The 25,967-nt window shown below is 38.7% G+C and overlaps 1 protein-coding gene across 3 annotated transcripts in view; it reads right to left on the bottom strand.

Moving 5' to 3' along the window:
* Window positions 1–25,967, bottom strand: part of MARCHF1 (membrane associated ring-CH-type finger 1) — a 335,941-nt gene that overhangs the window by 37,863 nt on the left and 272,111 nt on the right. For all 3 annotated transcript variants that reach the window (XM_030563272.1, XM_030563271.1, XM_030563270.1), the window contains exon 5: window positions 15,301–15,481. In XM_030563272.1, coding sequence (XP_030419132.1) covers window positions 15,301–15,481 — 181 coding nt within the window. The remainder of the gene's footprint in view (window positions 1–15,300; window positions 15,482–25,967) is intronic.

The raw sequence follows: 25,967 nt of genomic DNA, 5'->3' as shown, positions 1-25,967 counted from the left end.
TCAGGCATAATTTGATAAGAGTTAGACGAACCTCTAAAAGTTGCTACCCAAATCCCCACCTGCGTCCCTGTTTTTATTTTCATTTTCTATTCTGTTAGATGCAAACAAAATTGCCCCCAGCGAATACTGCTCCTTCCTGCTCACCCAGTAAATAGTGCAAGTGATCCTGAAAATAGCCATTTTTCATGAGGTCATTATTTTCTTCCTGAAGAATAAACTAACCTTACTTGGGTGGAGAACCAGAACCCAGTATTTGATAGTCACTTATTCAAATCAATCTGATTCATAAGAAACGTGTTGTTTGGTTTGGGTGACTCTATAGGCCAAAGGTTTGCCAGTCTGACATTTTCTAATGCATTTCAGCTTGATCAGGTCAGTACACTTGACTGTTCAAGTGCAAGTGTAATATATATGTCAGATTCAAAGGCCTGACTTGCCACATCCCAGTGACTGAAAGAAGGGAGGTGCTTTATTTTCTTTAAATTTGACCTTTGCAAAAAATGTGCCAATTTGTCAACAAGTAGCTACTCCTACCTCATTGTTTCTTATACTTTTCTCCATGGAGATGATCCTCTGATCCAATGAAACAAAAACCAATCTGTGCTGAATAATCCAGGAAAGTCCTTCACAAAAGTACAACCATAACACACAGATGAGGAGTTGAGGCAAGCTTTATGTTCTCAAAGTCCTCTCACAAAGATCTAACATTGTGCTTTTACTCTTCCCATAGCCAACTTCTGAACATCATGTGGCAGGGGGTGAGGTACATGTAGAAAATTTTACATCCTTGTAGTGAAAGACTATATTTTTAAACTTAAAAGAAAAATGAGTTCAGTACTGAAAGTTGTAAAATATAGGAAATTAAATATATTATTTTCCCTAATTTAACATAATTTAGACCCAGTGCTGCGAATATAGCAGTTGATTACAAGAGAAGAGCCATGATATATATAATAAATGAAGTAATTACATTTATTCCACCAATAACAAGCAAAGCAGATCCAGGCAGAGGCTATATATAACCTGCTTCTTAGCTAAGGCAGGCTTCCATTCAGAACTACTCATATGATTTGAAAGTTTAGTTTAAATAATCTCGGTAAAGTTTGGATATTTTAATTTGATTAATTTAGGCATTTATTACATTATTAATCAGTATTAGGCTGGCAAACAGCCCTCTTCCATTAAAGCCAATGGCAAAATTCCCATCAGCTTCAAAATGAAGCCCTAAAAACTGAATATTTCAAGTATTTTTGAAACTCTCTCTAAAAGTCATCAAATAACTAACACCTTCAGATTTGTTTTAAGTCAAGATTGGGGCTGAGAATTGAAAAATTGATGTGTTCAGCTTCTTATGTTTTTAAATTTTCCAGTATGGCTCAGTAAATTTCAAAGACCTATGTTTCATTTATCACTATTAGGACATGATTGACTGGACTCTTCACCAAAAAGAATGGGGATAGAAGGTCTAGACTCATTCTGAGTTCCACAGACCAAACTACTGAATAAAGCAGAATTGTAATAATCTCAGCACCTGCTGAAATGCTACATTTCTGTGAGGAACCCAGCTGGGACCCTGGGCTTACCCACAGCCCCTTTGTTAACTGTGTCATACAAAGAGAGTTTGAAATGTACAAAAGGCATTTTACCTAACCAGATTCAGGTTCATGTTTCTGTGCAGCCGTGGATGACATCACAAATATCTAAAACTGATAAATGTCCTGAATTCCTTACACTTCCATGAGCGTTATTGAGATCAACCAGTGTAGCGGGGAAAATACAGAATTTGGGAATGGCAGATGAGTAAAAGAGGAAATAGCTTTTAATAGTTGACTTTTAAGAAGTGTTATATTCTGATAACCAAAGCTCTGGCTTTTTATTTTAAAATAAGAGCCCAAATCACCATGAACAGCAAAGCGACATTAGAAACAATAAAAGCCATCTTGTATTCTCTTCAAGAAGGCTATTGCACTGCGATGTCACAGTACAATGTTTTGATGTGATGACATTTTGCTAGCATGCTGATACCTTAGGGATATTTTTGGGTCATGAAAGGTTGGGAGGGTCAGATTCTCAGCTAGTATAAAGCACTGTAAATTGGGACAGGAGCAGCAGAACCTCCACTGAACAGAACAAAAAGAAATATTGGGAGTGGTGGCTAGCCCAGACTATCCACTGTGAAATATTTATGACCTGTTGTTCTTGTTGTGGTACAAGTCATGAGAAGTTGCACCACAAGAACAAGTATATGTGTGATCTGTTTACATACAAATTAGCAGTAGAGCTCAACTGTAATTGCTAAAACATTAGAAGTATAACTGTCTGCACAAAACAGTCCCTTGTATCCTTGAGGCATCACAACTGGACATAAATGCCATAGAATTATTTTAACTTTAGAAGCTTTAATATACACATTCTCCCTTGCACATAAAGTTGTACACTATAATGACATGATAGCCAATAAAAAAGTAATAGCTTTGTGCCTTTGTGCATGCTGGTGAAGTATCTGACCTCACATATTACAAGAAATGAGTGTGATTTAAGGCTTGCAATGTTTGAGTCTCAGTTTACTGTAGGAAAGAAAACACTGATGCTGGTTGCCTTGACAACACTGTGTAGCAGAAATCAAAAGAAAATGCAGGACCTTCTGTTATGTCAAGGATTGAAACGTATCCACCAAATTAGGTTAAAAGAAAACGAATCCCACAGCAAGTCAATGTTACCGGACCCACACATTAGCTATCACTTCTTATCATGGATCTTGTTATAAAGATGATAAAGGCTGTGTGGTTTCTACATCACAACTCAGAGTAATAGAAGAAAAAAGCAAGGGATACAGTAGTGACTGCTCAAAAGTTTCTTTTTTCCCTAGGAGATACTGCAGGTCAATTCAGGTTCTGACAGAATCTCTTCAGTTGAGAGGAGTGTTTTGTAATGGACTAGCTTGATTTCACAGCAGGAGCTCACACAGCTCTCTGCAGGGAATATCAGTTTCAGCAGTGAATACCACATGGCATGTTCTTAAATAATGAGTGTAAATAGGAATGAGCAAAGTGAAGCTATCTTTTAAACAAAAAGAAATCAACATCTTTCAGCATATTTTGCCTTCATTTCAATTATTATATCACCCAATAAAGATTTATCCTCAAATCATCAAGCCTTGAACTAATCCCTCCAGTAAAATACTATTTCTATTATCAGACAGATGCACTTCCTAAAGGTTACTCCTTTTCTGGCTTTGTACTGACCATGCAATTTCAAGGCTCCATCACAAAGAAAATGTTTTTGCTAATGAAACCTAAGTCATGTTCTTCTAACTCTATGTCCCATGTAAAGGGCTGACTTGAACCCATGTGAGAAAAATGTATTATATAGAAAACGAAGATTTGGAGGATAGTTATAATGTCACTTTGATATGCTAGATTCTGCACTGTTTCCTGCCACTATAGAGTCTATGGGTAAGCTGAGACTGAAAATTTTGCCAAGCAAAATTGTTCTAACCCATGAAGGTGAATACAAGGAGTAGTGTGAGAATCTTTTTCTAAGTATTCATGGAATAGACTCGGTGAGAGAGACTGGATTATTATTAGCGATCACAACATACTGTATAGAAAATCTGTAACAGAGTTTTGCCTTAAGATATCTTGACGGAGCTCATTTGTGACCGGTATTATGGCTTTTTATTCTTGCCTCTATAGAGAGAGCAATACTAAGCAGATCTTAATCAGTCACCAGGCCCTTCCCTAGGACCCAGCAAGCCCTGCTGCAGACAAAGGGTAATAATTTGTTACTTATTACATTAAAACTGAATATCTGCTTTTAACCAATAGTGAATCTCTCTGTTGAATAACTTAATTCTTCACTAACTCGCCTCAACCACTGAGTTACTAATCTACCCCATTGGTGCACTGGGAGGACAGCAGTGACTTTATATTTTTCTTTTGGAGACTCCTGAATATGAGCTAACCCATTTAAATTAATTTCTTTCTTCTATATATTTTATTATTCTTATTATGGCTGATGTTATGTGGGGAGAGACCTTATCTTCCATCTGCCCCATTATGGGTATCAGTGGGCTACCTAAGGTAATCCCATGGAGTCCTCTAATATATGAAAATCAGTAGCTCAATTGAGAACTATCTAGTAGTAATGCTTGATTTGGTATACAATACCAATGTATAAACAAACACAGGCTGCAAGGCTAGTGAATGCTTGGAAGAGCTACATCGACAATCTCTAATGGATAAACAAAAAAAATCATGTTTGTCTGAATATTAACAGTTCTAGACTTGTATTTAATTTGTTAATATGAGTAATGACAGAATTGTCATTCAATTTAAGAAAACCCAGTTTTGTAAGGAGGAGCATCCTGTAACTTCTATTATCCTTCCAAATAGAAATAAAATGGTGCCTGAATTGTTGCATAAACAAAGCTGATAAATTCATTTTTAATGGTTAATGGTATTTACATGATAATGATTTTACTCTTACTTCCTAAATACAGTAAAAAGCTTTGTTATCCGGCATGTTCAGGGAATGGGGGCTGCTGGTGAGTAAAAAATTCCAATTAACTAAGAGCGAGGGAGATTGGGTGTAGGAGGGGGCTCAGGGCAGGGAGTTGGGGCACAGAAGGGGGTGCAGGGTGCCAGATCTGGGTGGCAATCACTTGGGGTGGTTCCCCACAAGTGGCAAGCTGTCCCTGCTGCTCCTAGGTGGAGGCGCAGTAAGCAGCAGTGTGCTGCCCCCGCCCTGAGCACTGGCTCCGCAGCTCCCATTGGGTGAGAACTGCAGCCAATAGGACATGCAGGGGCATTGCTGCTAGCAGGGAGTCGCCCCAGATGAGCACCACCTGGATCCAGCACCCTGCACCCCCTCCTGCACCCCAGCCCCTGCCTTGAGCCCCCTCTCACACCCAAACTCCCTCCTAGAGCCCGAGTCCCACACCCCCTCCCCACACTCTGAACCCCTTGTGGCCTTTCCTCTGCCTAAGAGCAGCAGGGACATGTCGCCATTTCCAGGGTGCCATGCAGAGCCAGGTAGTGAGCCTGCTGGCCCCACGCCAACCGGAACATAAACCAGGCTTTCAATGAAGATCAGAAATGCCAGTTTATAGAGTCTTCTGGCTGGTAAAGTGCCAGGTAACACAGATTTTACTGTAAATGGTTATTTAAAAATTTTCCAAAGTTAAAACAAAACCAGGAGAAAGAAAGTCATATTTGACCCTACAGAATAATCAGTTGGGATAATACATTAAAGGAAAATAGCTCATCAGAGACCAAAACTCTTTAACTAGACAGCAAGATTTAAATATGAAAAGTAATTTGAAATATAATCATAGTGAGAGGCTTTGGGGAAAATCTCCATTTGAAGATGTATCTCTGTGTTATGCACCTTTTAATTTGATGCTTTCATCCATTCCATATGGGTTATTGTAATATGTTGATTCAGTTTATGTTTTTTACTATGCTTCATGCTTCAAATATTGGATTGAGTATCTCTAAACTGTAGCTGTAACTTTTCCAACTATATCTAAGTTTATTTTATAGCGAATGAGGCCTGGAAGAGACTGAAATAGGCAAACGGGTATAAATTGGCATATGGCCTTTGATTTCCACAGGGCTATCAAGTTTGCATCAACTGAGAATCTGGCCCATGGCCCCGTCTGACTCAGACATAATTCTACTGAAAATCTCACAAGGTGAGTGCCAATCTGACATAGGGGGAAATTAATTCCTGACCCCAATATATAATGATCAATTAACCTCTGAGCATATGAGCAAGAACCAGCCAGCCAAGCACCTGAGAGGGAGAGAATTTTCCATGCCACTTCAGAGCCCTGGCCCTCCCCATCCTATGTACCATCTCTAGCCATGACCGTCCCTCATTCTTCTGAGGAAGGAGATTAAAAGAAACCCAACAGAATACAGTGGGGGAGGGGAGTGGGAGATAAAATCCATTCCTGACCCCTGGAGATGACTAGATGAAACCCCCAAGTATGAGCTTTTAGGACATATGACATAAACCAAAAGTGAACTCCAGCACTGTTGAGCCTTGTCCCCCCCCTTACCATCACAAGCAATCCCATCAGACAGTCACACTCAAATTTGTCCAGCTTTCTCTTAAAACTAAATAATTTTTTTGCCCCTCACAACTCCCATTGGGAGGCTGTTCCAGAATCTCATCCTTCTGATGGTTAGAAATCTTCTTCTAATTGTCAGCCTGAATTTGTTCGTGGCTAGTTTATACCTAGTTTTGCTTGTGCCAGAATTCTCTTTCAACTTTAATAGCTCTTCTCCCTCCCTGCTATTTATCCAACTGATGCAATTATAGAGAGCAACCATATCCCCTCTCAGATGCCTTTTTGCTAGACTAAACAAGCCAAGCTCTTCCAATCTCCTTTCATAAGACAGACCCTTCATTCCCATTATCACCCAAAAAGCTGTTCTCTGCACTGGTTTCATTTTGAATTTGCCTTTCTTGAACACAGGTGATGAAACTGTAAACAGTATTCCAAATCAAGTCTTACCAGTGTCTTGTTCAATGGCATTAATACTGCTTTCTACTGGAAATGACTCATTTGATACATCCTAGGATAGCATTTGCCTTTTTCACAGATGCTTCACATTGGTGGGTCATAGTCATTCTGGAATCAACCCACATAATCAGGTCTTGCTCCTCCTCTGTCACTTCCAACTGACAAGACCCAGCTTATAGTAGGAATTCTTATTATTAGACCCTAAGTGTTTGACCTTGCACTTTGTACTATTGAATTTCATCCCATTTCTGCCATGGGTGTCTTCAAGGTCACCCAGCTCTTCCTGTATAATATTCTGATCTTCCTCTATATTGACAATGCTTCCCAACTTTGTATCATTACCAAATTGTATTAGCACACTCCTATTTGTGGCAAGGTAGTGGACCATAATATTGAATAAGATTGGTCCCAAGAATGATCCTTGAGGAATTCCACTAGCAATCTCTGTCTAGTCCAATAATTCACTTTTTAGCACAACCTGTTGCTTCTTCCCCTTTTGCCAGTTCCTTATCCACCTTATAATGCTTGTACTGATCCCCTTCTTTCCTAATTTAACTAATAATTTCCCACATGGTACCATTTCAAATCCTTTACTGAAGTTCAAGTACATAAACATGGGTTTATCACACAATCTTAGACTGTATTGTAAACAACATTAATACAAAATTAAGGGCACATGGAAGTCTGAGGCATAAAACCTCTGAATAAATATGTATTTCACCAGTCAAGTTAAAACAATGTTCTTTTAATGCCAATCCTGTTTCATAGTATCGTAGAAATAGAAATGTAGATAATCTGTAAATAGGTTCAGTTTTGATCCTTACAAGTCTGGCATTTGAAATGTTCCAAAGATGCTATTATGAAAACAATTATAACGGAACATACTGCAATCAAGAGCCAAACCTCCATAGTCTGGTATCAAACAGGGGTTTGTGAGAATTAGTAGGCAAGACTGGTAGTAGGATAGTGATGGTGCACTTGTAAGGTATCATTACAAAGCTTATAATCTACTGAGTGTGATCATCCTATTTGTATAAATGTATCACTCTTGTATCTGAAACTAGAAATATGAAATCTAACTCTGAGGTCCTATTGTAGTTATGCAAAGTGTAGGCCATTAATGGTGAATTAGAATCTTAATGGTGCCCATCAACTAGGACAATTGACTGAAGATGGTTCTGTTTTACCTGTAAGTCTTCCTGTATATGTGTGTGCTGGCAAGTGGGTAATGAAGTCTTACAGTGACATGTGATCACATCACCTCAACTGGAATCCATCTTTAACCTGGTGTTTTTCCATTTAGAAGGAGGGGTGGGAATCCAGAGAGGGACAAAGGATTCCCGCCTTATGCAAAAGATATATAAATGGGTAGAACAGAACAAAGGAGGCTGCAATCATGAGAAATCCCCTAGCTACCCCCTGAGCTGGAACAAGGACTGTATCAGGAGAAAGGATTGTGACCAGACTAGAAAGGCATCCAGTCTGTAATAGAAGCTTATTGAAACATTTCTGAGGGTGAGATTTTATCTGTATTCAGTTTTCTTATTGTATTAGGTTTAGAGTTGCATGTTTTATTTTATTTTACTTGGTAATTCACTTTGTTTTGTCTGCTATTACTTGGAACCACTTAAATCCTATTTTCTATATTTAATAAAATCACTTTTTACTTATTAATTAACCCAGAGTATGTATTCATTCCTCGGGGGGCAAACAGCTGTGCATATCTCTCTATCAGTGTTATAGAGGGTGAACAATGTATGAGTTTCCCCTATATAAGCTTTATACAGTGTAAAACGATTTTATTTGGGGGTTGAACCCCATTGGGAGCTGGGTATCTGACTGTTGGAGACAGGAGCACTTCTTAAGCTGTTTTCAGTTAAGCCTGCAGCTTGTGGGGGACATGGTTCAGACTTGGATCTGCGTTTGCAGCAGGCAAGCGTGTCTGGCTCAAACAAGGCAGGGTTCTGAAGTCCCAAGCTGGTAGGGAAAACAGGCTCAGAGGTAATCTAGGCACATCAGATGGCATTCCCAAGGGGGTTTCTGTGATCCAACCCATCACAAGGATATTGAGCCCTTCACCTTCAGATTGCTGCTTCAAATCTAGCCCTGATGGTAGTAGTGAAAATAACTGTTTTAAGCAGACAGCTGTTTGGTGGGTTTAGTAGAGCTGGTGGAATGCTTTAAAAAAGCTGATTCATTAATAATGTTTTATTACACTTGTGTAGTTCAGTTTACTATGATTCATAGACTCACATTATTCATTGTTTGTGAATCCAGTTTCATGCATTTTAGCACATAATGTTTATTCATACCAGACGCTGGTTCTTCATTATTCACTATTCCCCTATTCAACAAGCTTTAGTCATCCAACAGGGAGCAGAAACAATATTTAGGTGACTGACCACACAATGCGAATATTAAAGAGCCAAAGAGAACTGCTGTTAAATTATCCATATGCTGAACATTATTCATCAAAACTATTCAGCAAATACTTACAAAGAACAAATACATTCAAAGAAAAATGAAGATGGAGTCACGAATTGCTTGCTAGTCAAAAAAAGGCTAAATTCTTAAGAATGTTATAGATACAGAACAATCTAATCATTAGTTCTCAGATTGTAGTCCATGGAGTGCCCATGGTTTGCAAAGCCCTTATAGGGATGACCAGAACAAAATGCTTTTCAGAAAGAAGGAAGGAGGGTGTTATAGCACGCCTTAACCTCTATGGCACTCTCTTGCACCTGGATATGGCATTGCAGGGGATTTTGCTTCTAGTGCCCTCAGTGGCCACTTTCTCAGCCCTATGAGGGCCTCTTTTTTTCTGGGTCTTCTGTGGCCAATTAGACCTCATCAAAGGCTTTCTGAAAGTCCAAGTACATCATACCCACTGGATTGTCCTTGTTCACATGCTTGTTGATATCCTGAAATAATTCTAATAGATTGATGAGGCATCATTTCCCTTTACAAAAGCCACGTTGACCCTACCCCAACATATTGTGTTTAGCTGTGTGTCTGATAATTCTGTTCTTTACTATAGTTTCAATCAATTTGCTTGGTACTAAAGTTAGGTTTACCAGTTTGTAATTGCCTCTGGAGCCTTATTTAAAATCGACATTACACTACCTACCCTCCAGTCATCCGGTACGGTAACTGATTTAAGAGACAAGTTACATACCACAGTTAGTCATGGGAGTCAGCTAACTGTATCTAGGAAACAGCATTTCTCTCAGCTAACTGTTCAGTGCCTCATATGCCATCTACTGTGTTCTTACTGGCCCATTCACCTGTGGAGCTCACTGTTATTTCACCTTATTGGACTGTGTATATCTTACCCTACCCTTGTCATAAACAGATAGCTAAGGGTTAATGTTCTTTTACCTGTAAAGGGTTAACACAGGGAACCAAACACCTGACCAGAGGACCAATCAGGAAACAAGACTTTTTCAAATCTGGTTGGAGGGAAGTTTTGGGTGTGAGTTCGTTGTTCTTTGTCTTGGGTCTGTGCCCTCTCGGCTCTGAGAGTGATTTTTCTATCTCCAGGTTTTCTAATCTTCTGTTTCCAAGTTGTAAGTACAAGGATAGTAAGACAATAGGTTTATATATTTTTTGTATTTACATGTGTGTAGTTGCTGGAATGTGTTAAATTGTATTCTTTTTGGATAAGGCTGTTTATTCATTTTTTTTCCGTTAAGCAATTGACCCTGTATATTGTCACCTTAATCTAGAGACTATTTTTAATGTCTTTTTCTTTCTTTTTTATATAAAGCTTTCTTTTTAAGACCTGTTGGAGTTTTTCTTTAGTGGGGACTCCAGGGAATTGAGTCTGCAGCTCACCAGGGGATTGGTGGAAGGAAGAAGTCGGGGGGAAAATCTTTTTGTGTTAGATTTACTAAGCCTGACTTTGCATACCTTCTGGGTGAGGGGGGAGAGAGGTTAGATCTCTTGGTGCTAGTGTTTCACTGACTTGAAGCAGGGAGAGTGGAATCCCTCTGTTTAGATTCACGGAGCTTGCTTCTGTATATCTCTCCAGGAACCCAGGGAGGGAACACCTGGAGGGAAGGAGGGGGAAGGGAAATGGTTTATTCCCCTTTGTTGTGAGACTCAAGGAATCTGAGTCTTGGGGTCCCCCAGGGAAGGTTTTGGGGAGACCACAGTGAGCTAGGCACTGTATAATTCCTGGCTGGTGGCAGCAATTACCAGGTCCAAGCTGGTAACTAAGCTTGGAGGTTTTCATGCTAACACCCATATTTTGGACACTAAGGTCCAGATCTGGGAAGAAATGTTATGACAACCCTACCAGTGGACTTGATCTTGCCTGGCTTTGAGCACTTCTTTCATCTGTGCCTACCACTGTTCTGTCTTTCAAGTAGTCTCAGGTCCCATGAAATCAATGACTAAGTCTCCAGTGGACATAACATACAGTAGGGATTGGGTGTAAGTGTGATCTATGGGGAGCTCATGGCACTCAGCAACACTTTGCAAGAGATGCTCAAACCCTCATTTGCATGGCTGCAAGACTGAGTCCTAAGGACCTGATCCGGAAAGTTGCTAAGCACCTTAACTTCCAAAGGGAGCTCAATATCTCCCAAGATCAGGTTACAATCTTGGCTCAGTGTCCTAGGTCACCACAAAATCTGTCAAATAATAGCCTTCTCTGTTCTCAGTTGCTGAAAATTTCCTTGGGTGAACCTCAGAAATCTACCATTTTGCTGGCATTTCTATGCTTTATAGTTTGCCTTCCTTAATGAAGTTCAACAGCTCTGTAGAGCAGGAGGCTGTGTGGGGATCTGGGGGAGCTGACAGTAGCCTAACAGGCTGTGGAATCTGTTAAAAGCACATGGAGGTTTGCAATAGAAGGTACCTGAGAGCCAAGATCCACTAGGCAGAGGGCAGTAGTCTACATGGAGAAGGATAGTCTGGAAAAGATGGGTCTATAGATGGCTTTGAAAGAGATGGTCACCAAGGGAAGCTCTGGAGACCAGTGAGGGGTTGGGGGTGGGAAATCTTTCATATTTTAAGTGGTTTTACAATCAAAGCCATATTGTTTTCCTCTTTAAAAGGGAAGCTTTAACTGGTTATCTGCGAATACCATGGCTTTTTCAATATTAATAAAACTTCTGTGAGGAATTAGACAGGAATATGTAAATTGCTTTTCTATACATTTTTCATTGTCATTGTATTTTTAACTGATTCCTTTATGTCTTGAAGCATTTACAGTCGATTCAGGCACTCTTGAAGTAATCAAAGTTTCCAGAAACTGCCTGTTATACAGCAACATTTCTTAATCTACATAACTAACCTATTTAGCTGGAAGTAACTATTTCCTAAAACGATTTTTTCTACCCTCATTCACTAGTAATAAGTATTCTCATATTTTTTAAATTTGTTTAGTTTGCTATTTTATTCCAAAATGAAACTGCACTACAAATGTACAATAGGGCCACGGTATAATGTACTTCATGGTAACACACTTTTAGGCTATGTACACACTACAGCTTAAGTCGTTATAAGTTATGTTGCTCAGAGGTGTGAATAAACCACCCCCGAGAGACGTAAGTTACACTGGCCTAAGCACTGGTATGGACAGCTCTATGTCAGAGGGTTCTCCCACCAACATAGCTACCACCACTCACAGAGGCTGGCGTACTTAAGTCAATGGGAGATCTCTCTCCCATCGGCTTAGATCATCTGAACTACCAGTGTTACAGCGGCGCAGCTGCACCGTTGTTAAGCTCTCTAGTGTAGCCAGCCGCAGCCTTACTCCAAACTACCCTGGAACACATACTTGCTTTCTCTCTCCTTTCACCCATCTTTAAAATATATACCTTTCCACACATGGACAGATCCAGAGTTATGGGATGGCCCTATTGAATTTAACAGAGATAACATCAATGGTATAGAACTGTAAATGTAAAAGCTTACAGAATTTAATTAATAGAGAATGACAGTTTTTTCTGAACCATCTTATAAATTGTTTAGCAGTGCTATAAATTTTCTATTAAATTCTATAAGATGGTTGAAAAAGCATAGAGAAAGATTACCTTTTTCGATAAGATTTAGCCATAAGAGTAGGCCCAGCTAGACTGCATGGATAAAGATACGTAGTCTCTGTGGCCCTCTCCTCCATTAAATATGAAGGTAGCTGTATTCTAGAATTTTACAGATCACACTTAACCTGAAAATGCCTTACCATGGCTACACTTGCCATAAAAGTCACTCTCAGTGTTCCAAACTGACCAGTTGTAGAGAGGAAATAATTGTTTTGGGGATTCCCAATGAAGTGACTAATCCTGCTATCACTGAGATCAGTTGCAGAACTCCCATTCATTTGAAAGGGAATGGGATCAGGATTGCAGTGCGTGGGTAGGCAATGCTCTGGCATACAAAGAGAAGCCTCCATCTGATGCCTTTTAAGGGCTGAGTGGGATTATAGACCATTATTGGGACAGGTTATGACATCTGAATCCACCAAGTTCATATAGATTGTGTTACTGCCACAACTACTAACGCACATGAACATTCATACGGCTGATCTCTGTGTGATCTCTCTTCTCATTCTAATTTTGCTTTTGCAACAACATACAAAACAGCTTCTTCATGACTGTATGGTGTATCTTAACATGGTGACATGATAAGAAGAGATAAATGTAAACACTTAGGCATGGTATATCCATGATATTATATCAAAAGGATGTAAGACTCAGGACTCCATTAATGCAAGTAATATAAATAATTTAAGAACTTCTCAGTATTGTTTCAAAGAAATTCCTGGTAATTTTGGTAGTTGAAGTAATGAGCAGAGAGAAGAATTAACCAGAGAAGACTAGCAAGAAAGAGGAGAAAAAGTATATTTCTGAGACCAAATTACAATATAAAATTCAAACTTTTGTCACTGATTTCAGTGGGAGGACTGGGTCCATGCAGTTATACACTAGGCCCATATTGTACATACAATATTGGAATGTTATGAATTTTCGGAAAAAAGGCTGGTTGGCATCTTTTAACATTGCTGAAATAAACTGGGCTTGGAATGCTTTTTCTAGTGGAAAATAACTACTTTCTGAAAAGCAGGGACAATCCCTGGCATGTACAAAATTAGAGATATTACCAAGAACTGGTAATGACTGAGAGTCAGGGGGCCATGACTAAAGTGTTTGCCATTCAGTGAAGAAAGTTACAGACTTACATGAATGCGGTTTTGTGTAACCACTCTAAATTTGCCAGTATTCTATATGATTTTCAGAATGAAAGAAGAATTCTGAGTGAGAGTTACCTGCTCAGATGTCAATAGTGGTGTTAGTTTTTAATTTCTTTTCATCATGGAAGCTGTGAGTTGTATTTCTTGGGCTTTCCACACATCCCGTTTAAATTTAATGTATAGTGGAATTAGGCAGCTTCTTTGTTTAAATAACATGCTCTCAGTGTATTCACTTGGGAAACATGGCAATTTTTACTTGTAAGTTTGGCAGTTACGTTGGCGAGAGTGAGCAATTTGTTTAGATCATGCCAGAGTGTGTGACTAAAGATATTTAAGTATGCTCCAGATACAATTTGCCTGTGTATATTAAAAATTATAAATAATATTAATAACTTTTAAAGATGTACTGTGTTCTCAGATTCCAGGTTTAGTCTGAAGGACTGGCAGTTTAAAATTAAGTATTCCTTCTCTGTAACGTGACTGTCTGTGATAAAGCATTTGCAGATCAAATTAAGACTTCCATGACACCTGCACAGCCCCAGTGCTTTTTATTAGCTGGTATAATTGATTGGAACTTGCTAAATAATTTCTGTGAATGAGACACAGGAAGGCATAGCATCCGGCTCACTCTCTAGGCTGTGTTAACAAGAGTAAAAAGCAGTAAAACCTATCTTTTTTTTTTTCACCAAAGTGGCTCTGAATACACATAGGTAACAGGTCTGTTGAATAAGATGTTATTTTTACATAATCACTTTTCAGAAAACCTCACATAAAAATTAAAGTTTAGCTTTAAATTAGATGCTGGCTCTAGTGAAACTCCAACCCTAAAGATAATAAAACCTCAGCAGGACACATTGATGTATTGGGGGAAGCGAGGAAGAGAATCACAAGAGAAAGAAAGGATATTTCCCTTTTGCAAAAAAATTAACATCTCTTCACCTTCTATACACTGACACTTCATTGTCAATTAAACTGACTTTTAAAAGAGTCATCTTGAAGCATATTTATCCTCAAACTGCATATACTTGACTTCCTAGATACCAAATCAGCTAATGTAAACTAATATACAGAGGGAACTTAATGCACATGGACAGGTATAACAAATTTTCACACAAATGTAACCATTAACATTTATGCATCTAGAAGCATTATTTGGGTTATCTCCAGTTTCCATCTCTGCACAATCATCTGCATAAATCTCAACCAAAAATTATGGGCTTGACAGAGGAATTGCAGAGTGATATTCTATGACCTAAAATATGTGAGAGATTGGATTAGATTATTGTTGAGTCCCTTCTGGTTTTGTAATCTATGTACATACCAATATAACACCAAAGCTAAGGAAGAAAAATTGAAACAGCAAAATATATCATATGAAACAATGTTCTAAGGGCATGAAACGCATTGGACCAGAACCACAACTGCTGTAAACTGATCAGCTTCTGTGTTCATTGCAGCAGTAAATCAAATGACATTTGGGAAATGTAAATGTATCTTAAATATGTCAGCAGGTTGTACAGCCATCTCATCCTTTCAACACTTGAATATAATTAAATTACTAATATCGTACCTTCCGGAGAGGTTTGAGCTTGGTCTCCATTATAAAGTCATACTTGCAGAGTTCACAACAGCGTGTATCTGAGCTTTTAATCCACTGGTGCAGACAGGCCTGATGAACAAAGCGTAGGGTCCCCGTACAGCGACATGGTGTGATGAGGGGGCTTTCATCATCTCCCTCACAGTGACAGATCCTGACAGGGAGGACAGCAACAGATAGTAAGGGAGCTTTCCAAGGAGCAAAGAAAAACACAGGTTTATTTACACTGCTTTTCATTCTCAGATTTGACATTCATAAGACTCAAGGTATATGACCTTTTAGATTAGAGCCCGGAAACGCATTCCTCATTCCCTTCTGACACTTTGATTTTGCTGTGTGAGCTAGAGATGAATCAGTAGAAATTATACTCATTTCACTCTCTCCCTCCCCTCCAGCCTTTGTATGACAAAACCTTTAGGGCCTAGTTCTGTCACCTTACTCATGCTGAGTAGTACCTCACTCTGTGAGTAGTCCCAGTGATATACTCCGCTAGGGTGACAGAATCAGACCCCAAGCGAAACAGGCAAAGTATGAAAGGTATAGAAAGCCTACCCTGAAAATGGACTAAGGGGTAAGGGAGACAGACTGGTGGATATCTTTAGCATTCATACAGTCCCCTTGGGAGAGGGTGAGAGGGATTGGAAGAGTCACAGCCTTGTCTGTTCTCCATTTGTCTCTGCCCCTTTTGAGGTAGGTAGCTGCACTATCTGGAAGCACAAAGACTACAACAGCAGCAAGCATGGCTATGTCTACACTGCAGCTGGGAGCGAGCTTCCTAGCCAAGACAGATAAATTCATGCTAGTGGGGCTTAAGCTAGCATGCTAAAAATAGCAGGATAGAAACTACAGCTCCAGCAAAGACTTGGATAGCAGCTAACTGAGCTCACACTCAGAGCATCGAGTGAGCTTGAGAATCCAAGTTGCTATTTTTAGCACACTACCTCAAGCCCCACTAACTTGAGTCTGTCTACCCATGCTCCTTCCCAGCTGCACTGTAGATGTACCCCTTGAGGGTGTTGTGTGTGCACTTTGTGGGGACTAGTCACAGACTGAGTACTAGCTGGTAATGGGATACAGAGCTTTTTTTACTTTTGGATCTCTGTTTCAAATGTATTTGGAGTCAGTAGTGTCCTAAAGGTACTCTTATTTGATGTCTTTTCTGTGGCCTATGTCAAATGACTTGGTGATCTCAGTCAGTTCTTAGTAAACATCTGTCCACATTAAAAACCAAACCAAAAACCACAATAATCAGAACTGGTACTTACTGACACCTTTGTTGACAGTGTTTCTAGAAAGGCTAAGAATTGTTCTGCAGGTGAACAAAGGACTTTGCTGTAGGACTGTTCATTAAAAAGAAGTTTAATTTCAACAAACACTCACAAAAGCTAAGTGGACATCCTAAATGGCAAACTGAAAAATATAAAAAAGCCACAAGCAATGCATCAAAACCCAAACCACATCAACCTCAAAATAGAGAAGTGGTAACCAGGGCACTTAGTCCTTCAGAGGCACGTGAAGCTTGCAACAGGCAATTCAAATGTAGAAAAGGAACACTTTGTAACTCTTCTGCAAATTCTGTCGCTTGTATGAGAAAACCTAAAGAAAAACTTTTTCCGCAATATACAGACAACTATGTTCAGTCTGTTCCCTATGGGGACTGCCATGCTGGATTTGTTTTACAAAGGGGAGGAGCGTCATATCCATCAGGAAACATGAGCACTTGACATGAATCGTGAGAAGGGCTAGCAATGTCTTGCAAACATGTTGACTACAACAGTAGCAAATATGCTACCTAGTCTATTGCCAGAAGAAAGAGGAAATTTGAAATTCAAGCAAGAGTTGATTTATGCCAAAAGTGCCATTGAAACACTCAACTCCCTTCCGTATCTTTCAAAGGCCTTACCCACAGCCATGAGAAAATTAGTCTACAAAAATGAAAAAGCAGAACAGAATCAGCCTTCCAGATGTACAGCCAGAAATGAAAACACAACTTAAAAAGAAAACAGTACATGAAATTAAGAACTGTCCACACAGTTGGTTCAGTCAGTGATCTGATAATGGTGCCAAAGCACTACTCAAAGATACAAATTTCACTCATGTGCACCACTTTAGGTTTTTGTACACGTTCAGGCAAGTTCACATTCTACAAAAAAAATCCATCCGTGCTCAATCCTGTGTGGGGAGGGATAGCTCAGTAGTTTGAGCATTGGCCTGCTAAAACCAGGGTTGTGAGTTCAATCCCTGAGGGGGCCATTTAGGGATCCGGGGCAAAAATCTGTCTGGGGATTGGTCCTGCTTTGAGCAGGCATTTGGACTAGAGGGTTCTCAAACTGGGGATCAGAACCCTGCGGAGGTCACAAGGTTATTATATAGGGCATTGCAAGCTGTTAACCTCCACCCTATGTCCACTTTGCCTCCAGCATTTATAATGATGTTAAATATATAAAAGTGTTTTTAATTTATAAGTGGGGGGGGTCACACTCAGATACTTGCTATGTGAAAGGGGTCACCAGTAAAAAAAAGTTTGAGAGCCACTGGACTAGATGATCTCCTGAGGCTCCTTCCAACCCTGATATTCTATGATTCTAGCCCAGCCAAACTTGACAAATTGAAGCCTCAGCTATTATGTGTCCTCACTGTACACTGACTTTTTACTCAAACCCTCCCTTAAATAGGATTTTTTTAAAATGAATAAATAGCTATTTTGATACAGCACACACATTCCCAAGAGTTGATTAAAGTTTTGTGAATGTGGTTATGAACTTACCTCTTTGCTAATGGTAATTTGTAAGTCTTACCCTTTGCCAGTTTAGATAAAAGTTTTATCTCCGTCTAAAACATTACATAAAAAAGCAACATCACTTTCTTTTTAAATTAAAACCATTTCCCAAAGGGAAAATACAAGGTTTGCTCATTTTAATTCCAGTTACATACAATTTATTTTACAGCATTTAAGCCGTTTAGAAATTAGACAACTAAATTGGGTACTCAAGAGTCTTTTTCAACCATTGTTGAAATCGTTTTACATTATTATAAAAGCTAAAATATCAAGCTAAAATTCCATTGGGATCTGCAAATAAAATGACAGTACTACTTTGAAAGGAACAAAACTATTCTTCAGTAGAAACACTTAATACAAAACACTACCTGAAATATAAATTAAAAACATGCAATGAGAAAATAAACATTCTAGCAATAGAAATGATATCCAGAGGAAATGATTCTAGAAACAATTTTTACTATATTAAGTGCTCTTCTCTTCTGTGTATTTTTGTTCTGTTTGTAATTTATTTACCCATAAAAGATTGGCTTAGAATGATGCACAGCATGTCTTGCCTAAAGACAGAGTAAGTAAGTGTAAATGTTTGACTTAGGAGGATTTGAACCAGTGCACCAATTGACCAGGCCTACCACTTCCCCCATAAATTTCACCTCATAAAAGATTTTCTTCAAGGATGTTCAAAAAATATTGCATAAAATAATTATAGCTGGAGCGCTAGCAATAGCTATATTTAAAGCTGGCAAAGTTTTTCCATCCTAGCCTCTCATTTTCTGATGCTCATAAATTGCTGAAATATCAGGTTGACATTTTGCAGGCCTAGTCTCTGCCTGAGGGTTTTTATATATATATATATATATATATATATATATAAAATACAGCTGCAGCTAGTTCTCCAGCTATAATTCAAATTTTACATATACGTTATAGCCACAATATATTATTTGATTCTATAAATATAAATACCCCATCCCCACCCTTGGAAGGGTTGAATACAAATTGTTTGGCCACTTTTGAGATGAATTAAATGGGAAAAAATATTCTGTGCTCCCCTGGATAAATTATTTTGACTATACTTGGGAAAATAAGTTTATGACAGTTCAATGTTTTAAAAATACCTGCTCATGGACAGAGAACTAATTTGGTTACAGTGTAAAAAATATACACAGTGACCGAGGCAGGGCTCCTCAGGAGATATACCTCAATGATTTAGTTGCACTCTGATAGCAAGTGGTTTTATAAATATCTTGTAAGATCCACAGGACAGCAACTTCTAATTATGTATTTCTAAATTACAGAATTTATCCTTTTTTCTTAGAAAAACAAAATTAGAAAACACACACACACACACGAAATTCCATATAAAATACTGTTAAGAGTATTTACTGTTGCATAGTAAACATTACTCCTTGTGCCTGTGCATTATATGAGTCACATATTCATAAATTCATAGATTTTAAGACCAGAAGAGACCATTGTGATAATCTAGTATGGCTTTATGCACAACACAGACCATATGACTTCCTTGAATTAATTACGGCTTCGAGCCCAACAGCTATGGTTGAACTAGAGCAGAGATCGGCAACCTTTGGCACACGGCCTGTCAGGGAAATCCGATGGCAGGCCAGGATGGTTTGTTTACCTGCAGCGCCCGCAGGTTCAGCCGATTGCAGGCCAATGGGGGCTGCAGGAAGCAGCGCGGGCCAAGGGATGTGCGGATCTCTGAACTAGAGCATATTTTTTAGAAAAACATCCAATCTTGACTTAAAAATTTCAATGACAGAACCCACCACAACCCTTAGTAAGTTGTTCCACTAGTTAAATGCCCTTACTTTTAATAAATTATCTTTTATTTCTAATCTGAATCTAATCTTCAACCTCCAACCATTGGAACTTGTTATAACTGTCTGATAGACTGAAGAGCCCATTATCAAATATTTGTTCCCCATGTAGGTAATTATAGATTGTATTCATGTCACCCATTAACCTTTTCTTTATTAAATTGAGCTCTGAGTCTATAAGGCCTGTTTTCTAATCCTTTAATCTGTACTATAGCTCTCTGAACCCTCTCCAATTTATCAATATCCTTGAATTGTGGGGCACCAGAACTGGTCCCACCAGTGCCAAATACAGGGGTAACATAACTTCCCTACTCCTACTCGATATTCTCCAGTTTATACATTCAAGGATGGCATTAACCCTTTGGCCACAGACCACATTGGGAGCTTACATTCAGCTGATTATGCACTATGACCATCCCCCTCCCCTGAGTTTTTTTCAGAATCACCGGTTAGAGTCCCTGTGACTGTGCTCTTGAAAATCCAAGACAAATGACAGGGCAGACTCAACTAGAATGCAGAAATCTAGTCCCCTTTTCCCCGCAGGATTTCTTGCAACAGTTTCGTTAAGCCCATGGGCCAGCACAGACAACCCAACAGTCTTTATGTAGCAAAGCAAATAAATTGTCCCCAAACCAAACTCAATAGTTTTGTGCTGGCCTGCTTGCATCCCTCACTCCTTCTGGAAGCCTCCCGCAGTCTCTGCAGTGGTTCTAGGCTGGCCCTTTCCTTAGGGAGCAAAGGGTAGGAGGTCTGTTCTTCTCCCTCATCAGCTCGATACTGAGCTCTCCTCTTCCTTTTTTTACCTGCCCTTTCATTACGTGACCCTGAGTGCACATGTAGCAGAGTGGGGCTGAGTAGGCCCACACCAGCTCGTTAATCTTTGATGGCTCATTGTGGGGTTGCTACCCCTATCACAAGTATGGCCTATATTCTTTGTTCCTAGTTATCTGACCTTACATTTAGCTATATTGAAATGCACACTGTTTGCTTTCATCCAGCTTACCAAAAGAGCCAGATTACTCTGTACCAGCGGCCTGTCCTATTCGTTACGTACCACTCCTTCAACCTTGTCTCATGTGCAAACTTCACCAGCAATTATTTCATGTTTTCCTCCAGATCACTGATAAAAATGCTCAATAGAGTAGAGGCAAAAGTAGATCTCAGTGGGACATCACCAGGAAACACACCTGCTCAAATTGGATTCCTGTTTACAATTACATTTTGAGTCCTGTGAAGCAGTTTTTAGTCCATTTAACATGTGCAGGGTTGATTTTGCATTGTTCTAGTTTCTTACTCAAAATGTTATGCAGAACCAAGTCAAATGCTGTACATATGTTTAAGTACATCACATCAAATTACTGCCTGATAATTACATAATCATAAAATATTTCTCAAGCATAGAATTGTTACTACCTTTAGAGACACACACGCATAGTATCTGGTAGAATTATATTCTACTCTGTGTGTATGCAAGACAGAACCCATGAAAATTATTTATTTACAAAATGTGCTCCTGCAGAGCCCAGATTTATTTGTTATGCACCAGGAAAACAATTTTATGAACAATTTGAGTATTGTTTCCATTTCTTATTTTCCATATTTTGTTAAATGTTCTGCAATATTTTATACAAAACTTTTTGCAAAAACTGTTTTCAAAGCTTTTCATTTACTGAAAACTGGGTTTTCAGTAAGAAAATATTTTTCAGTAAACAAAAGAAAAAAGAAAAATTTAAAAATAATTTAAATAAAAATTTAGAGACGAATTGACAGTTTCAGTAATATTGACAATTTTTTATGGTTTTGTATTTTATTAAAAAGCAATTTTTGACCACTCTTTTTGTGAGAAAAATTTTGACCAGCTCTAAAATGTACGTGATAAGATTGCACAAAAATTGAATGTTAATATATTGCATTATGTAACAAATTGAATGCATGATGTAATTAAATGAATACACAGAAGAGGACAAAGGTAAAGTTGTACCTGCAACCTTAATTGTATCATCTTCTGACTTTTCAGTACACAACTGTGCTACCTTACTTTTATCTTTTACATATTACACCCAAAATTATCGTTAAAAGTATATTATTACAGTTGCACAGTCAAGCACTCAAAAGTTAGGAAATGCCTAAATTAAGATTTCCCATGCAATCTTAATTCATCCCCCTTGTGCTAAGGCATTATGATACAATCTCCAATTACTAGATCAGACACTACTTTTTCCCATGACTCTTTTCCTCCCTCATTTTTCCTGACTCATTTGTTGTCAAAGTTGGAGGGATATGTAGTGAATGAGAAAAGGAACTGTAGGAAGGGAAAGAATGGAATGTGAGAACTGTGTTTTTTCAGGGACTCATAAATTGGCCACCTTTGGATGGACTGTCACAGGGACAGCAAAGCACATACCCTTGACATCAGGCTGATCCCCTACCAAATTTCAAGGCCCTGCTCCAGAGCACGGAGACACTGGAGTTTCTCAACTAAAGGCTTGTAAGACTTTTTTTAAAAACATGGACAAAACAATGTAATTTTCCATAATCTTGTTTTCAGAAACAGCAAAAAAATTATTATATATATATATATTTTCAGCACTGGGCAAACAGCTGGCATGGAACATTTCAGCCCCTATGGTTAAAATCTGGCAAAATTATTAGCAACTGAAAATAGGGTCTTTTAATAGAAACTGTCAGGCAACCTCAATAATAAGTGTCACCACCTGCTCTTCCTATAATTTAGAGCTATAGATATGTTGCAATAGGTTTGTATTTTTCCCTTCACACGCAGGGTAACTATTTTACCCTCATTAGGAAGAATAACTGCTAATTTCTGCCCTCATTAGGGAGAACAGCGGTTATCCTAACCTGTCTTTCACTAATTATCTTTACACTTCAGTAGTTAGGAAAACAGGCCAATTTCATTCCTGCTTGTGCAGCAAACAACATATTCTACCATCCTGCATCAGTCTTGCCTGCTTTATCCAAGGGATTGTACTACCATTGGTGAACAGTCCACTCTCATGTTGTCCATCAACTGATCTGTGCAAAGTGTTCTGAAGGAGCTTTCTCATCTGAGATAGATTAGGATTATGACTGAATCACTACATCTCTACGCACATTATCTTAAACCCAGCATTTGCAGGGTGGCATTGGCCACATGAACGACCCCCACAGAGAGGAGATTGCAGGCACTTTGTGTTACCAGAACCCCAGAAATGGACGTTACATCACAAAAGATTCTGGATAAATTTAGTACATTTATGTATAAAGCCATATCCACATGCATGATTTTCTCATCAGGGATTTCTGGTGACAAACTCTAACATTGGTGACACTAGAATCCAAAGATAATATACCGTAGATTTAAAATAGGTTTGTCTTAAAAAGATCCCTTATCCACAAGATATCCACACCCATATTTTCCTATAAATTGCATCACTCATGGCTATATTTTAAAAAAGTGGCAGCTCAGGTCCACATGTGAAATATCTAACTGTGGATGCAGCTTATAAAAGAAACAAGAGCAAAATGCCATACAGTAACCCATTTTCTGTATCATGTGAGAGTGTGGATGCACCAATTAAATCCATCTTTGCAAGAATGTGGCCCTTACATTTGTATTTATTTGATCTTCCACACATTCATTCCTATATCTCAAGTCTGGAAAATAATAAATCAAGGTATTTCAGAGGATATTTTGCTTCACTGTATTTCATTTAACTACCTAGGGCCAAATTCTTCCCTCATTTACATCTCTGCAAGCCCATGGGGCATTAAAACCTTTCTGAAGTTCTCAGGGTACATCTCACCACAGCCAGGGATGTGAATTGCAGCTCATGTAGATGTACCCATCCTAGCGTTAATTTAGCCTGCTTGCTAAAAACAGAAGTGAGGATGTGGCAAGTGTGGGCAACAGAAGTCTATTCTCAGTTAAGATTGCTATCAAGTTTCCATTTTAAAGCTGATGTTGCCCCCTGCTGCCATAAAATCCATTAAAAGAATTCCTATCCCCCTCAACTTTGGGTAGCTTTTAAAGTAATTTGGATAAGCAATTATTTTATTATAACCACCACCTCCCCCAAAAAACTCTGCCAAAAATAGTTCCAATAGCCTTCTAACTTTTTGCTATTTCCCAGTAAAACTGGAAAGAAGAAGAGGACTACCTAGTTTACTGGACTCTCCCAGATGAGATTTGTGCCTATTACTAAAACGTAGTTGCTTAAAGTCTAATTTTAAAAGTTATTAACTTTTTGACTTTGGAATGTTGCTATGCAAGCTCGCTTCAGTGAACTTAGTACAGTGTGTCAAAGGTTTGCTGACCTAAGCTTTTATTACAAAGGAAGTAAGGGCTTCCTTTTTCAAAGGGATTCTCTGTTACAGTAAGGAGAGATCAGGCAGCATAAAGCAGTCTTAATGTGGGTGGAAACAGCCCTTAGATTCTCTCTCCTTTATACTGGGATCATCATTTTGTTAGCAACTGACAAACTTGCAAGGTTTGCCAGCAGACTTGACAAAATACACTTAAGATACCTATATTTTGAATACTCTTGAGATCTAAGCAAACTATATTTTCTTAATCAATGCAGGTACATCACTGATGTTCAAGTTTCAGAAGTTAGGGCCAAAGTCTCAGAGAGTATAAATTAGCCTAGGTCCATTGAAATAAAGGGCTCTGCGTTGATTTACCCTAAGCATCTAGGTTTTAATGTTAATATCCTCATGTGAAGGTTAACAGCTGCAGAAATAAATCTCTCTCTAGCTCTATAGTTCGTCTCAAGACTAATCTTAATCTGTCTTCCCAAACTTCTTCTCAACTTTTAGACTTTTTCCCTTTGGTTCCCAACCTGATGAGTATTAAGTGATTAAAGTTCAGTACCAATAAGATACATCTTAATTTTATACACAACTGATACATGATTATAACACTTGATTTCATGTGGTGAAATCATGATTTCAGGAATTTTATGATTTCATAATTACGTTTTCATGTACCCTATGTAATATAATTTCCATGATGTTTACATTACTTTTGTCAGTGGTTGACTACAATAATGCCTCATCTCATTTATTTTGAAGTATTTATAATATAGTCCAGAAAGAGTGATTTAAAAAAAATCAAATCAACTTAATACATTCACCAAAACTTTTCTACTAAAAAGCTGATTTTATTAAAGTGAGGTTTGAAGTGGATTATGCAGATTTCATTACCAATCCCCTCATCTAAACCTCCCTTTCTAATGATCGCTAAGCATCTCTCTCTGTTCCATTCGCTCCCTGACTGTTAACTCTCAATTATCTGAACATATTTGTTTCCACTCAAGAAGTTTAGAAAAATCAGGATTCTACTGTATATGTAAATAATTTCTGTGCTGGTGATGCATCCTGTCTTATTTAAATGTGTTTTTAAAAGAAATGCATATTTTCAACCAATTACAGTTTAGTATTATAGAAACTGTAAAAGTGATCCAGTCCTGTCAACTGCAAAAACCTTCGGGATAAAAAACAGAATCACAGTGTAAATCAAAAACTCCTCAGTGCTCCTTTCATTACTAATATAACAACCAACAGTCTTCTAGGAGTGTCTCATCTATTGATTCTGAATTAATAGCATTTCTAATTAGCATTGCTTCATAATTCCAATGTTGAAATTCCAGTGATGAGATATGCACTCCGGTCCCAGCCCCTTTACACCAGGAACACAGGCTGTAGTGATGTAAAGGAGCCCTACCAGCCCAATTTCTGCTAGGCGGAAGAGTCTCTTGGCACAGGCACTGAGCTGTAGGGCTGCCATCCAATGATCTTGCATGGTAAACTCTAGCATAAAGGTGTGTTGGGGGCGATTCCGGACAGTGTTGTGACCCCTAAGGCCCGCCCCAGGGTTGTTCGAGTAACACTGGGGACCTATCCAGGCCATGAAGCTACCCTCGACAGTGACTTAAACTGAGTTTTAAACTATCCCACTCATGATTTCATCCTCCCCTTTAGGAATACTATAGAACCCAAGACAAAGCCCACTGAAGTCACTG

This window comes from Gopherus evgoodei, chromosome 5 (genome assembly GCF_007399415.2).
Source record: "Gopherus evgoodei ecotype Sinaloan lineage chromosome 5, rGopEvg1_v1.p, whole genome shotgun sequence".
In the NCBI taxonomy this organism is placed as follows: domain Eukaryota; kingdom Metazoa; phylum Chordata; order Testudines; family Testudinidae; genus Gopherus; species Gopherus evgoodei.
The sequence above is the reverse complement of the archived record's forward strand: the minus strand, read 5'-3'. Positions and strand labels throughout refer to the sequence as shown.